The sequence below is a fragment of the Alnus glutinosa genome, chromosome 5, assembly GCF_958979055.1.
Source record: "Alnus glutinosa chromosome 5, dhAlnGlut1.1, whole genome shotgun sequence".
NCBI lineage: Eukaryota > Viridiplantae > Streptophyta > Magnoliopsida > Fagales > Betulaceae > Alnus > Alnus glutinosa.
The window spans coordinates 6,783,061-6,797,911 of NC_084890.1; the positions used below are offsets into that span (position 1 = coordinate 6,783,061).

General features: G+C 39.6%; 1 protein-coding gene across 2 annotated transcripts; it reads right to left on the minus strand.

Annotated features, from left to right (window-relative positions):
• Positions 1–311: 311 nt before the first annotated feature.
• LOC133869646 (protein GID8 homolog) lies at positions 312–13,116 on the minus strand. 2 transcript variants are annotated; one of them, XM_062306700.1, is made up of 7 exons: positions 12,963–13,115; positions 12,678–12,754; positions 11,984–12,143; positions 11,758–11,864; positions 6,796–6,927; positions 6,103–6,259; positions 312–671 (listed from the first exon to the last, which is right to left on the minus strand). In XM_062306700.1, exons 2-7 carry the CDS (start codon positions 12,726–12,728, stop codon positions 550–552), a joined length of 729 nt encoding a protein of 242 aa, XP_062162684.1. In that variant the 5' UTR covers positions 12,729–12,754; positions 12,963–13,115; the 3' UTR covers positions 312–549. The 2 variants fall into 2 exon arrangements, with proteins under 2 accessions (XP_062162684.1, XP_062162685.1); XM_062306701.1 differs by lacking the exon at positions 6,796–6,927 and having other exon boundaries at positions 12,963–13,116.
• Between the last annotated feature and the right edge of the window lie 1,735 nt (positions 13,117–14,851).

A 14,851-nucleotide genomic window follows, 5' to 3' on the forward strand; every position in this document is an offset into this window, starting at 1 on the left:
AAAATTTTTTCACTTTTCTATAAAAAAAAATTACAAACTTCTTTTTACTTAAAAAAAAATTACAAATTTCTCTCTTCTTTAAATTACATCAAACCGTGTTGTAGTTTTTGCAACGGACTAGATTAAATTTCAAATTTTGTATGAAAAAAGAGAATAAAATTAATTGGAGAGTTACATGCGACAGAAAACGAGTTTGTAATTTTTTTTTTTTTTTTTAAGCACTCAAGACAACTCTAACCAACAAAAGAAGGGCGAGCTTTTACATTCTAGGGCAAAACGGCAAGAAGATGAGATTGCATCAACTCGAGCTATTCTTCGTACAAGAAATCTGCAACAAATCTTGGCATTGAATATGATGAGAAGAATATTCAAATCATTTTGTACAACAGCATCTATTGAAAGAAATTTAACTCCAAACTGAACAACATGCAAGAGATTATAACACCTAGATACAGTCATTTTCAGATAAAAGTACAAACATCATGTCTCATTACATCGAACTTGATCTATTCAATCTAAGAAACACCTACATCCTCCACGCATGCAATTTCAAATGGCAGAGTCTTCAAGCGTGGCCGTAGAAAAGTCATTTATGCGAGGATAAGCAGCCTTCTCGTCCAGTTGGTTCTGGGCCCATATCAGCATCTTTAACAAGCTGGGGAGCTTTGGGTCTGTGGTTCAACCAAATCATACACAAGTTATTCACTTGGAAACTAACATTGGAAGAAGATTTCCAAAAGGCAGTAATAATGAAAAGTTGGGTCAGCAATTAAATTTGGCATTTCCCTCATAAAGCATCATCTAACATAGGCAAAAGGAGCAATGTTAGAAGTCCCTCTTGTGTCCTTCTAATAATTATGTGACTTTTAAAATCATCATTGAGCTTGTGATTAATTATTATTGTGATTTTAAAAGTCATTTCATTATTAGAGAGACACAAGAAGAATACAAGAAAAACTTGTAGAATTACTTGACATTATTTACAAACCCCAAAAAGATCCAACTTCCAATAACCAACGGTTAAAACTTGAGTTCAATTATACAAGTCAATTGCATTTCTTTCTTTTATTATAATTCTTTTATGTGGAATCTGTATGACATGAAATTCATATATGAAATAGTTGGAACCTGACAAATATGGGTAGCAATTCGTGTTCGAGTGTTAGGTTCGAGTCATATTGAGACATGTATAAGTCAACCCTAACATAACTTATTTAATTAAAGGGGTCAGATCCTTCAACCCCAACTCGATAATTTTGTGTTGGATTAGTGGATCGTGTCAAAAATTGTCTGCTCTTATGTCGCGTATCGCATTCAGGTAATATCGAGGTATTAGTATAAGACTATATAGGTTAACCCCAATCCACTAATTTTGTGTTAAGTTCGCGAGTCGTGTCAAAAATTGCCAGCGCTACTGACAATTAGACAAAATAGAAGTTTTTAAGAATACTTATAAAAAAGAAGAAGAAGTTTTTGAGAATAATATCAAATATGGTACGGACACCAGACATAGGCCACCAATCACACTTGTATGGACACCGACGTCGGAGGATGGCTGAGTGATTGAGAACTAGAGATTTGTTAGTGACACTTTTGTTATTGAGCATTTTATTGTTATGTTATTTATTTTCTACACTTTGGGCAATGTTATGTTTTTGGACTTTATGTTATTTTTAGTGGGCGGTCAGCCCAAGTATCATTAGGGTTTATGTTACAGTCTCTTTAAACCCAATTTTATATTGTTGATAGCAATTTTGGTGAATAAAGAATGATTTAACGTCTTTTTTTTGTCTTTATCTTCTTCCTCTTCGGCTTCTCCCCCTTCCAGTTTGCTTCTCTCTTTCTTCTCCCTCTCTTTCTTGCTGCATCAAATTTGGTATCAAAGCCTAACCTAATTGTTTCCCATGACAATAGTGCGATACACCACCGTACTACCCCATAACAACTACCATTCCAACACAATGCCCGCCCTCCCAAGCCACTCCACTGCCGACCAAATCAACCCGTAAAACCCACCAACTCCCAAACACTCAAGATTGCCACCATTCAAACAAATATATATATATACCCCCACAACCCATAGTGATTCAATCACCCCACGCTACTGCGTCACCGCCACCCAACATCCAAACCCACCAATGCGCACAACCTTAAGCACCGCCGCCAAAAACACCCAACATCCTAACGTGCCTCATTGTTAGCCTTCTCTATCAGCCCACGGCCGGACATCATCATTTCAGCCTCCCACTCGGGCATAGATTATCGACCATCTTCTCGCAAGCACAACCCAGTCGCGCCGCCGCATTCACCTTGTCGTCATTTCGTCTTTGCCGTTGAAGCCCCTGTTGGGAGCCGCAACTAAGAACTGCACTTAGTCACACCACCTTCAAGCTGATTCACACCACCTTCAAGCTGATTCACACAAGCGTCACACTACATTTAGCATAGAAGATTATGTCATAGTCCAGATTAGACCTGAACGGTTCCCACCTGGATCCGTTCGAAAATTGCAAGCTCATAGTGTCAAGTTTTTCAAGTGTTGCAGCAGGTCAGACCAAATGCGTATGTCATTAACATCCCACCCGACCATCGTACTAGCTTCACATTTAATGTAGAGGACCTAAATGCTTATAGGGGCCACCTAGCTATCCTAGATGACCCTTTTGAGTACCCTTCATCTGACCACGACACCAACCATATATCTGATCCCGTCCAGCTACCCCTTCCACCAACACAAAAAGCATATATTGATGCTATTTGGATGAGCAGGTTGTCTTTACCAAGGATGACAAAGTTAGGCGTTTCCCAGTTTGTTGGGAGGGCTGGCCAGATTTCGACTGCACATGGAATACCAGGGGCATGTAACACGTGTATAAACGCCGACGTTGGAGGACGGCCCAGTCTATGACTTTATGTTTGGTGATTTATCGCTGATGATTTTGTTATTGGCACTTTTGTTATTGAGATTTTTTTTTTTTTTTTGATAAGTAAGAAGATTTCATTAAAAAAAGCGTAAAGCGCCCTAAGTACACAGAAAGTATACAGAAGGACAACCCAGCTAGCCCACAAAAACAAAGGAAAGCCAAAAGACAAAGAAAAGCCCCAAAACCCGAAAAAACAAAGGTAAGCCCCCAACAAACACCCAAAAAGCAAAAGAAACACCCCAAAACTACAAGAAACCCAAAAGAACCCAAAAAAATGAAAGCCCCCAACAAACACCCAAGGAACATAAGAAGCTCCCCAAATACAATAACCCCTACCAAGCACCCAAACCTGCCCTGAATGCCCCCAAACTAAAACCCCCTACAACATGAGAGCTTTTCCTTTCCAACGCTTGGAGGAAATGCTAGCATCGCCATAATTGATGGAGCTCTTCAAATTCAGGAGCTCCTTCTTGCCTTTTGTCTTCTGGCGAGCAATCATCTTGTCTCGATGGATATCTTCTTCCAAGGCATCCAAGATAGCCAAAGACTCCTCATCTTGAAAACCATCCATCTCCCAGTCCAAGGGCAACCCCTCCCAAAAATCGTTGTCCTTCTCCCAAACAACAATCTCCCAATTTTGATCAAACCCAACAGGCCAATTCCGAGATTGGGAAAAGCCATTACCCTCTAAGGGTGGAGGACAATTTGGGGGGGAGGGAAGTCTTTCCACTCCAACATCTTTAACCTCCCGAGGCGGTGGGTTGAGGAACCCCTTCCGAAGGAAACTTTTCTTCACCGAACCCGCAAACTTCTTCACTAGAGGCGCTGTAACTGAACCCTTACAGACAGGAGTCTTCGAAGCTACCAGTAAATCAGCTAACACCTCGTTCCATTTCACAGAATGGCCTACCCTGAGTTCTCTAGCCTTTCTGTAGTATCTTTGGAATGGCTTAGAAGGCTGCAACACAGGAAGAGAACAACGGATCTTCTCTCTCAACATTGCCGCCCCTGATGGAGAAAGAAAAGCCGGCCAACCCAGCACCAGCCCCGATTGAAGAGTTTGGTAGAGAGGCATGAACATAATCCACTTTAGACCTAACCTGAGCCGAAGCGACGTCCATGGACGCCGGAGGCAGCAAATCCAGAGCCGGAAAAGGGGGGAAAATGATAGGGGAGGGAGGCATGACGGGTACGACCGCCAGAAACGACCCACCCCCAGAGCTTGACACCTCCTGACCCACCCCATAATCTGCCGCCGACGATATCTCTGGCCAAAGAAGACTCCCACGAACGGCTGTCAGAATCGCACCCACAAGAACTTTCAGCTGCTGCAAAACTTTAGGTTTAGGTCTCGGAATAAACCGACCCAAACGAAGGCCTTTGCGAAAAAGGCCCTTTCTAGACCCAGAAGACCGCCCCAACCTTTTCCCAAAAACCCGGCCCAAAGCCAAATAAAGGCTAACGAGCAAATTTCTCCACGTGTGCAAGTTCAAATTCAAAAAAGACCCCCTATCTGGAAATGCACCACCTCGTGCAAAGAACCTAGGAGAACGAAGCTGCTTACCCATCGGACAAAGGGGTTTGTCCAAATCCAACAGAACAACCGAAGGGATCACCTTCACGGGGATGGGCGTCTCCTTTGCTGCCGGCACCGGAGCCGAACTCACCATTGTCGCATATGAAGGCCCCGACCTATTGAAAGATAAACCCAGCATTTCCCCTTCCTTCTTCCCACCCAGATTGACCGTCGCAACCGAGGACCAACTCCCACAGCCCACCGCAGCAGAAAGAAAGGCAGAAATCTTACTCAACTCGCGAGAAAACTTGCGGCAGCCCCAACCTCCGCGACCCTCCGGGATCAGAACGAACCCTCTCCGACCGCCCAACCCAAACACCGCCGCCTCTAAGAACCGGCCATCTTTGTTGCCACCTCTCCGGGCAATCAACAACTTCGGTCCTTCCCTGTAAGACTTGATAAACTCTTATTCTCCAGGAAAGCCCAAAAGTATTTCCATCGTCGAAACAAGCCATGCAGAACAATGGAAGCTCAGGACGACCGCTCCATGGAAGCCTTGTCTCTTCTCCTCCACCCACAACACCGACGCCCCCTCCAAGACCGAAAGGACAAAGGATTTTGACTCCACAAGTAATCTCATTTCCATTACGAGGCACACCCAAGCTCAAATAACCAACCCAGAACGAAAACGCATTCTCGCCGGAGAAAACAAAAGCCCACCAGCTAAGCACCCTACCTAACTAAGAGGAGCAACCCACGAAAGCACTAGAACCACGATACACAGACCCGAGTGACTGGAACGAGGAATGAAAGAGAGACCTAGAACTCTTTATGTTGTTCTTCAATAAATTGTATTCCATCAGTTTGAGACAGGGAGGTGAGGGCAAGTTTTTAAGATTTTTATAGTGGCAATTTTGTTATTTCACATTTTATTGTTATGTTATTTATTTTTCCAGACTTTGGGTTATGTTATGTTATTTTTAGACAACCCCCAAGTATGATAAGGATTAGGGTTTATGTTATAGTCTATTTAAACCCAATTTTGTATTGTTGTTAGCAGTTTTTGATGAATAAAGAATGATTTGACGTCTCTTCTGCCTTTGTCTTCTTCTCCTCCTTGCGGTTTGCTTTTCTATTTCTTCTCCCTTTGTTTCCCACTTCTTCTTCCTTCTACTTTCTTCTTGGTCTCTTACTGTTGTGCTGCATCAAAACAATATTCAATATTCCACTGATGGACACACTCAGGATATTATCGGGCGTCTCTAGTCTGATCTTCTTCCAACCATTCCATTGCCAAATCTAAGGTGGTGATTATAGCCGATAGTGGAATCATTGGAGGAGCTCAATCAACAATTTATAGCCATCAGCATGTGTATGCATGGGTTTATACAAGAATCCCAAACATGATAGAGGAAACATCTCAAACTATTAACTAGAGCCAAAGTCCCATATTGTGACTCTAGGATGATGAAGAAATTGTTAAAAAAGATGTGATTATGTGTGGCGATATTGATATTTTTATTTATTCATTTCTATTTTACTTTTTATTTTTTAAGATCTGAGCAGCAATATTTTTATAATGAGAGAACCATGATATATTAATTTCATACCCTGGAGAATGGCAAATATTACTGTTAAAGATCAAATGACAAATGCACTTACCTTTTTCGTGGCTCTGGCTAGTAAGGATGGCTGCATTCACCTCACTGGCTGTCTTTAGGCGCTGTGATATGTCCAGAAGCTCTCCAACAGGACAATTGGAAACATCTTCAAAAGCGAGAAGTGCAACAGTCTTCTCCAACTCTTCTAAAAAGCTTTGCTGCAGACAACTAATTTTCTTAGGCCAAGTGTTAAACCAATTTGTAGCAATGAAACGAAGTTGGATAGTGGAATAGACTATATTATTTCAACATTTATCCTATCTGCATGTTTGTCTATATAGTCAACATTAAAACTTTAACAATTATTAACAAAGAAAGCAACAAAGAAATTCATCACAAGAAGAAGAGACTCAAACTATACATGCATGACTGCAAGCCACACCACAAAGTCTTTCTTCTTCTTCTTTTTTTTATTTTTTTTTTAATTTTTTTTTATGACAATGAACCCTTCCAAGGCAAGGCCACTTCATGTACCCACCCTTGTCAGATAAACCTTGGACCCGTGTAGAATGCCCCATCCACACGGATCGGGTAATACTCCGGCTTCGCCGGCAGGCTAGCCCCAAAGAATTGTTTGCACCCAAGGAGATTTGAACTTTAGACCTCATTAGACTACCACAAAGACCAAGACCCTTACCACTTGAGCTAACCCCTTGGGTCACCCATACCAAAGTCATAAAGAATGAAGTCATACATTTTCTTCTCCCCTTGGTGCAAGCTCCTCCTGAGCGAATTCTAAAGCCTCTTCTACTTTCCCATTCCGAATTAGTTCTATCAACCTCTGTTGTTGAAGATGGAAAAACAATTGGGGATTTGTATCGAGTATCTGCATATAAAATTCAAAGGATAAACAACTAAATTTAAAAATGAGAGAGAGAGAGAGAGAGAGAAAAGAAGAGAACCTAAATCAGAAATAATTGGTTCCATAACACAAATTATGAAAAAAAATCTTTCAGAAATAGATGCAGGACAAAATCTCAAAGATAACACTTGTATATGTTCTTTAAGATTCTGATTCAGAGTAGAGGGGGGACACAGCATAATTCTCTTCCCAAGGTTCCAGTTCAATGAGAAGAAAAAAGATTATTCTTAGCAGCAGGTTGACAAAAGAAAGTGAAAACAGCAGACAAATAAACAAGCCAACTTCCAAAAAATGGGTTTAACAATATAAAGATTAGGTACATGTACAATTACTTATTCTGTGAAAGATTGTTCACAACTACCTCTGTAGAGTAGTTTGAGCCTATATCAGATAATATCTCACCCAAGTTCTAATGACACTACCTTCACCTCCATTCTGGTAATCTAACTGAAAAACAATAAAAAAAATTATCCTATATCATGACAAGGCATCTATTTCACAAGTCTTCTTTACATGATCACTCTACAAGAGTCATAATGCGGACAGATGCCCACAAGAAGAATAATCCTGATTTGGAAGGTTTTCATGTTTCTGGAATCTGATGATTTTAGGAAGCTTTTAGAAAAATGATGCATGGGTTCCAATCCGTATCAATACAAGCTCAGTAGTTTTGATGGATTCCATGTGTTTTTAGAGTTTTGTGGTGCTCAAATACTGGCTGCCTTCGCGTAAAACGAGATGGAGAACTTGGATGAATATTGAATAACAATTAGTCTTTCGAAAGAGCTTGCGGTCTAACTCACCAATTTCCCACTCTCCACCTCTTTTCTAGGTTCTGTTCTCTTATCAGCCCCTCTTGCCTTCCTATCTCTTCTGCTCTCCACCCCTTTTCTAGGTTCGCCCTGTGTCGCCCATTTCCTACTCTCCACTCTTTGCTTTCCTAGTTTGTCTGTTCTATTATCAGCCCCTCTTGCCTTCCTTTCTCATTTGGTTCTTCTCTTACCTCTTCCATCTTGTTATCTTTCCTTGGTTTGTTGTATCACTTTCTATATCTCCAACCCCCAGGGACGTTCTCTCTACTTTTTTACATCTTTCCAATTCTACTCCTTTCTATCTCCCTATTGATTTATATTTCTCATCAGTTTAAAGAAAAATACTTTTCAATCACGAGTTTGCTTCTCCTTTGCGTTTGATGAAATGCCATAGCAACCAGAAGTTTGAAGTTACGTGTTACGTGTTACTGCCTAAGCAAAGCTAACAATGGGTCAGATACGTGTGGGACAATCTTTCACAGGATGGAGCAAAAACCTTGCATTTACATAGCTATACACTTTAGTTGTACACGTTCAAGCTAAGCAAGACCCTACTTACTGGTTTATCCATTATTCAATCAACAACAAATCAAAACGAAAGCATGATACTTCTCGCCTACTCCAGCGAGATTGAGAAAAAAAAAAACTCACTCTGTAATAAAAAAGGTTTCAAAGAGCACAGAAAATCAAGTTTAACTGCTTTCAAATGCAGGTAGTCGATGAGCTACTACCTGCATTTTGAAAGCAGTCAGTTTGGTGGTAAGATCTGAAGGGAGGATGAACATACCTTCACTATTGGAAATGTTTATAGTGGCACTAACCAATTAATAATAGAATTCCAACTACTTACAGGAAAGATGAATTCTTTATGTGGTCAAAGCTTGGGGCTATAAGCCAAGCAATAGTGACATGATCTTATTGGGTCATTTTCTAACTAGATGTATTACATCCTTTAAAAGTACCTATCTGTCTCCGTTTTAGAAGGATTCCAGCAGGAAATTGGGCTCATTAATGGTCATTAAGGGCACTCGTTCTTATACCTAGACATATCTACAAACTTGGAGGTGCTTTTCAATGATCAAACAAAAAGGGAATTCAAGCTAATTAACAGGCATCCCATACAATCTCTAAAATGCTGAACGGAGAAAAAAAAAAAAATAGTGCCATGAGGAAAAAAAAAAAAAAAGCTGATTGCTAGGGATAGCAATCACAACAACATACATTTTTGATCACTTTATCAATATATATATATATTTATATTGTTTATAACAATAGTTAGAATGTTGTCTGACTATTGAGAAGGGTTGTGGGAAAGATTATCTCAAAACCTCATAATGCTTTTGTGAAAGGTAGGCAAATCCTTGGTTTAATTCTTATAGCAAATGAGTGTTTGGATAGTCATCTCAATTCCGGTGAACCAAGGTTGCTTTGTAAGCTGAACATTGAGAAGGCTTATGATCATGTTAACTGAGATTTCTCATTGTATATGCTGAAAAGATGTGGTTTTGGGGAGAAATGGTGTTCTTGGATAGCGCATTGCATTTCTTCGATGCGCTTCTCTGTCTTGGTGAATGGCACTCCGTCTAGTTTCTATGGTAACTCTCGCAAGCTAAGACAGGGTGATCCTCTGTCTTCTCTTCTGTTTGTTATCGTTATGGAGGCTCGAAGTAAGTTGCTCATTGCTATTGTCCAAATAGGCTTTTCTTTCAAGCTTTTCAATGGGTTCTAGACACTCTGAGGTGGTTAACATTTCTCATCTATTGTTCGCGGACGATACTTTGGTTTTTTGTGGGGCTAATCATGAGCATCTTCGCTATCTTCGTGCATTGTTCTTGTGCTTTGAAGCTGTCTTAGGTTTGAAGATTAACTTGGCTAAGTTTGTTTTGGTTCCTGTGGGTTGTGTGGATAATGTGGATGGTTTGGCTAGCATCTTGGGTTGTGGGGTTTACTCGTTACCTCTAAAGTACCTTGGTCTTCCTTTGGGGGCCTCTTTTAAGGCCAAGTCTATTTGGGATGGTGTTGTTGGAAAGATTGAGAGGCGGTTGGCTAGCTGGAAGCGGATGTATCTGTCCAAGGGTGGTAGGGTTACCCTTATAAAGAGCACTCTTTCCAATCTTCCTATGTATTTCTTGTCTCTCTTCCCTATTCCTGCTAGTGTGGCAACTTGTATTGAGAAGCTCCATCGAGATTTCTTATGGGGAGGTTTAGGTGAAGTGTTCAAATACCATCTGGTTAGTTGGTCCAAGGTTTGTTCCCCTATTTCTGAGGGAGGCTTGGGCATTTGGAACTTGAGGATATTCAACAAGGCTTTGTTAGGGAAGTAGCTATGGCGTTATACACATCAGAGAGAGGCTTGGTGGAAAGTTATTGTGGATGCCAAGTACGGTGGTGCGTGGGACGGGTGGTGCTCTTTAGATCCCCCTGGGTCTCATGGAGTGAGGCTTTGGAAGTACATAAGGAAGGGGTGGAGTTTGTTTCGTAGTCATACCAGATTTATTTTAGGTTATGGGTCCAGGATCAGATTTTGGCATGATGTGTGGTGTGCAGAGATGACCCTCAAGGAAGCTTTCCCGGTTTTATATGGCGTTGCTAGTGATAAGGATGCGCCTGTTGCAGTTCACATGGCTTCGGAGGGTGTTCCCTTTAGTGGGACTTCGGCTTTATTCGAGCGGCCCACGACTTGGAGGTGGATGTCTTGGCTTCCTTCTTCACCTTGTTGTATTCCATTAGAGTGAGAAGTGAAGAGGACGACAAGCTTTGGTGGACTCCTCACAAAGGGAAGTTTGTGGTTAGTTCTTTCTAGAAGGTTCTTACTTGCAAAGAGAAAGATCATTTCCCCTGGAGAAGTATTTGGTGGACCAATGTTCCCTTGAAAGTGGCTTTTTTTGCTTGGTCGGCAGAGCTAGGAAAGATCCTTACCATGGATAATCTTAGAACGAGGCATGTCATTGTAATTGATAGGTATTTGTATGTGCAAGATGAATGGGGAAACAGTGAACCAACTTCTTCTCCATTGTGAGGTTTCTCGTGTCTTATGAAATGTCATCTTTAGCCACTTCAGCTTGTCTTGGGCAATGCCTCTTCGAGAGGTAGATTTATTCACTTGTTGGTGGACGGGTGGCCGCTCTTGAAGTGCTGTTGTGTGGAAGATGGTTCCTTCTTGCCTTATGTGGTGCTTGTGAAGGGAACGAAATGATAGAAACTTCGAGGATAAAGAAATGACGTTTGAGGAGCTCATAACTTTCTTTTCTTATTCGTTGTACACTTGGACTGCTGCGTTCCTAACTCCCTTAGTGATTAGCTTTCATGATTTTCTTGTTCTTTTTTCTTCTCCGTCTTAGACGCTCCTCTTGTATACTCCGTGTACTTGACTCGCTTTGCGTTTTTAATGATATTTCTCTTACTTATCAAAAAAAAAATGGTGTATGAGTTTCATATATCCATAATGGAAGAAATGAAGCATGGATTAAAAGTAACATAGCAACCTAATTAGATACAGTTGCATAATTCATTCATTTTCAACAAAAGCCCTATTAAATTAGTATAGGATGCGATCAAGTTAAACTACAAGAAAATTAAGGGTTAGAATCATATAAGGTCGTTAATGCCAAATTAGCAATGACCCTAAAGATAAAATTTCAAAATATTGTATCATATAGGTTATTACTAACTTCCAGTCCCTCACATCTCAATTCCAAATGGTCCTCATGACAAACTTACAAACCAATATAAACTTAGTTTAGTGCACATCAACTAGTTAAATATGCAATGTGCACATTGCACATGAACTAATAAACCCCAAGAGTTTAAGATTAACAAATCAAATGAATTGGCTGTTAAGTGTGTGCAAAACAGCACGATGATAAGAACAATGTAAACTTTCCTGAAGCCATGCTGAAGTAATGATTTCATAATTACCATCACCAAAAACAAATGTAATATGCCAAAGAATTAGCAACAAATTCCAGATTAGGATATCCACCTCGGGATTTAAGTCATTAACTTTCTCAATTGCGTCCTCCACATTACCACACTGAACTGCCTTCTTAACTGCCATGCGATCTGTGATTGTTGCAAGATCTATGTCTGCTATTTATACATAAGGAGTAACAAATATAAAATATAGCAGAAAATGAAAGAAAGCACCAAGCGTCAGCACTAAACACCTAGAAAGAAAAGAGTAGGCAATCATTGAAAACTAAGGATACGTTCAGTTCCAGATTCCATCCGGAATTTCTCAGCAGCATCAACATAACCTTCTGTTACAAGGAAATTCATCACCAATTTATTCATGTCTTCCTTCCTAATCTTTACATCATTAAGCTTCTTCTCCCACTCTTCCTTCGTAATCACTTTCTTCGATGTAGCCTGTGCACGGATAGATAAAGACAAAATCACATCATTGTTTAAAAAATCGCTTAGGCCATGTTTTTCACACCAAATGAAACCAAAACTTGCTGCATTCCCCATTTCTCTATAATTCCGATAGGCTAAGCATCATAACCATCGATTATTAGGACAACTCCTATTTTACACACTCGCTCCATCATAGAAAAATGGATTTCTTCCTAAATGCTTTGTTTGGTTGCTAAGAAAATAGAGGAAAAAGAATCTGAAACTAGTTACTCTTTGAATCTTCCTATATTTCGAACCCAAGAAAACAGAAACCACTACTCCACTGGACCTATTTGGCTTAGTTGAGGTTGGATTTTCACTTCGCGTATTCAAAACAATAACAAAACAAGTGTGCCAAATTTTCAACTTCCTTTCCTGCTCTAAATTTCTCCGCAACCAAACAGAGACTAAAATGCCACAGACACACAGGCAAACAATTCCATTCTCTTTGAATTAACAAAAAGAATCACAATCAACTAAATTTGTAAGAACTCAAAAGCAAAATACCATCGCTTCGATCTCTGCAAGCTGACGAATCACAATCCAGAACAGTGACATCAGTGCTCCGCCTTCAAATCCATCCCCTACGAAAGTCACCAAATCAGAAACCGTCGATTTCCAAATCGCTGCTCCACAAAAACCCTAGACCCACCAGAATGCTCGCAAAAAAAAAAAAAAAAAAAAAAAACAAGAAACAAAAAGATTCCTACACTCAAACCCTAGCGAAGTAAAAAAAAATTCCCGGGAACTTTAGTTGTTTGTTACCCGGGAAAATTGTGGACGGAAAGTTACCTTATGATGTTGATTTTGTTGCGACAAGTGCAACTGTACGTAAATGGCGTTGCCGGCGACTACTTTCGTCTCTGCGGTACATCGACTCGGTAAGGCTTTTTGTTTCCCGGTTTTTATTTGGATCCAGACTCCTCGGGTTCGGTTTTAGCCGCTTTGCCCCGTTAGAAGTATCTTTTCTTTTTCTTTTTAGCAAAAACTTTGATTTCGATGAACTCATAAAGATAGGGGAATTGATTGATGGGGACGAAAAACCGTCCCTAAACCAGCTCTTTTTAATAAAAAAAAATATCATTAAATGACATTTTTTTAATTATTTTTGCTTTTTTTTAATAAAGGATTTGCAAGGAGACGGTTTTCGTCCCCTACATATCACTTCTCTAAAGATAGTGCATAACAAAACAATGTCACATATACAATTATAAACTTCTTTCATTTATTTCTGGTTTATAACTTGTTTAACAGCTCTTTAACTAATCCATTGGCAGCAAAATTTACCTATTTTCTAACATTGTCAATCTACCAACTATGTACACAATTAAGCACCCCTTTTATGTCGTCAATAATTTGGTGTACTTGCTCCAATTCCGTCCTCAAGATGCGACAGCATTCATCACTTGTAGCGCATCACCTTCCAATAAGATCTTTAGCAAGCCTAAGTTTTTGCTAAATTTTGTTGCATATAGGACAATCAATGTCTCGACCGTAACAAGCTTTAGATTCACCATTTAGTATCCAAATCTATGAGTTCGGTCATCTTACCATTTGCCACAAAGATTTCCCTTGGGGATTGAACAGCAAAAGCGTTGGGAGACATTTTCCCCCCCTCCCCCTTCCCCCCAACTATCGCCAATCCTCTAAATGAGCCATTGTTTTAGTAAGCCACTCACCCCTAAGATACTCTGCCAGGCAAATGATGGTCATTTACATAACTCAACCTCTAGGATCGTGCTTTTGGGGTAATATTTATCCTTCATAATTCGTGCCACCAGACTATCTAGATTTTGTTATAGTCTCCAATACTACTTGGCCCGTTGGACATGTAATCAACCGTTAAACGTGTCTTAGTATGTGTAGCATTATTCTTATAATATTTAAGATGTTGTTACAGGTGTTATAATTTGGTTTTTTTTTTTTTTAAAAAAAAAAAAAAAAAAAAGATTGACTTAATAGTTCACGTGGTACTTATGACTTCAGTTACTAAATAATTAAATTTGTCACTTTTCAAATTTTGTTGCTTAATTTTTTCATCAATGTGACATCGCATGACACTTACGTAGACTATCATATTAGGTTGTAAAAAAGTTGTTGTAAAAGTTCCGGTATCCAAACATTTTTCATTATATAATGTATACCTTAATATATATTTTCAAATTAAATTGTTGATTTTGTTTCGTACTACAATTTATCACTTTTGAGATGTAATAAAATACGAAAAACATTAAAGTTGATACATTGAAATTTAGGGGTGAAAAGGTAGGCGGTTAATAACCGTCTACTAATCGCTGAAGGCCTAACCGCCTAACCACTTTTGTAGGCCGTTAGAAAAAAAACTAACTGCCTAGGACGCGGTTTGCGATTTTAAGGATATGTGAAGGAAGTTACTAACTACTAATCATCTACCTATATGTATACACTAAATGACATCATACATTCGGCGAAAAAAAAAAAGTTCAATGAAGGCTCAACACTTTAAAAAAAATAGGCTCAAAATGTCAAAATTTTAAAACAATTATACGGTGTGGTTATAACTTTAAATAACTGCTAACTGAAAATTATATAAGGCGGGACGATTGTGGTTATTAAAACAGAATAACCGTCTTTTCACCCCTATCGAGATTCCACCTCTCAGATTTGGGCTGATTGGCCCATTGAAAGGCTAACCAACCCAG

Excerpts from the sequence above, each read along its gene's own strand:
- LOC133869646 (XM_062306700.1), bottom strand. The coding sequence starts at position 12,728 with ATGTCACTGTTCTGGATTGTGATTCGTCAGCTTGCAGAGATCGAAGCG. Across the intron at positions 12,144-12,677 it reads TTGCAGAGATCGAAGCGATG|GCTACATCGAAGAAAGTGAT; the intron begins GTATTTTGCTTT and ends ATCCGTGCACAG. Across the intron at positions 11,865-11,983 it reads GATGGAATCTGGAACTGAAC|CAGACATAGATCTTGCAACA; the intron begins GTATCCTTAGTT and ends ATGTATAAATAG.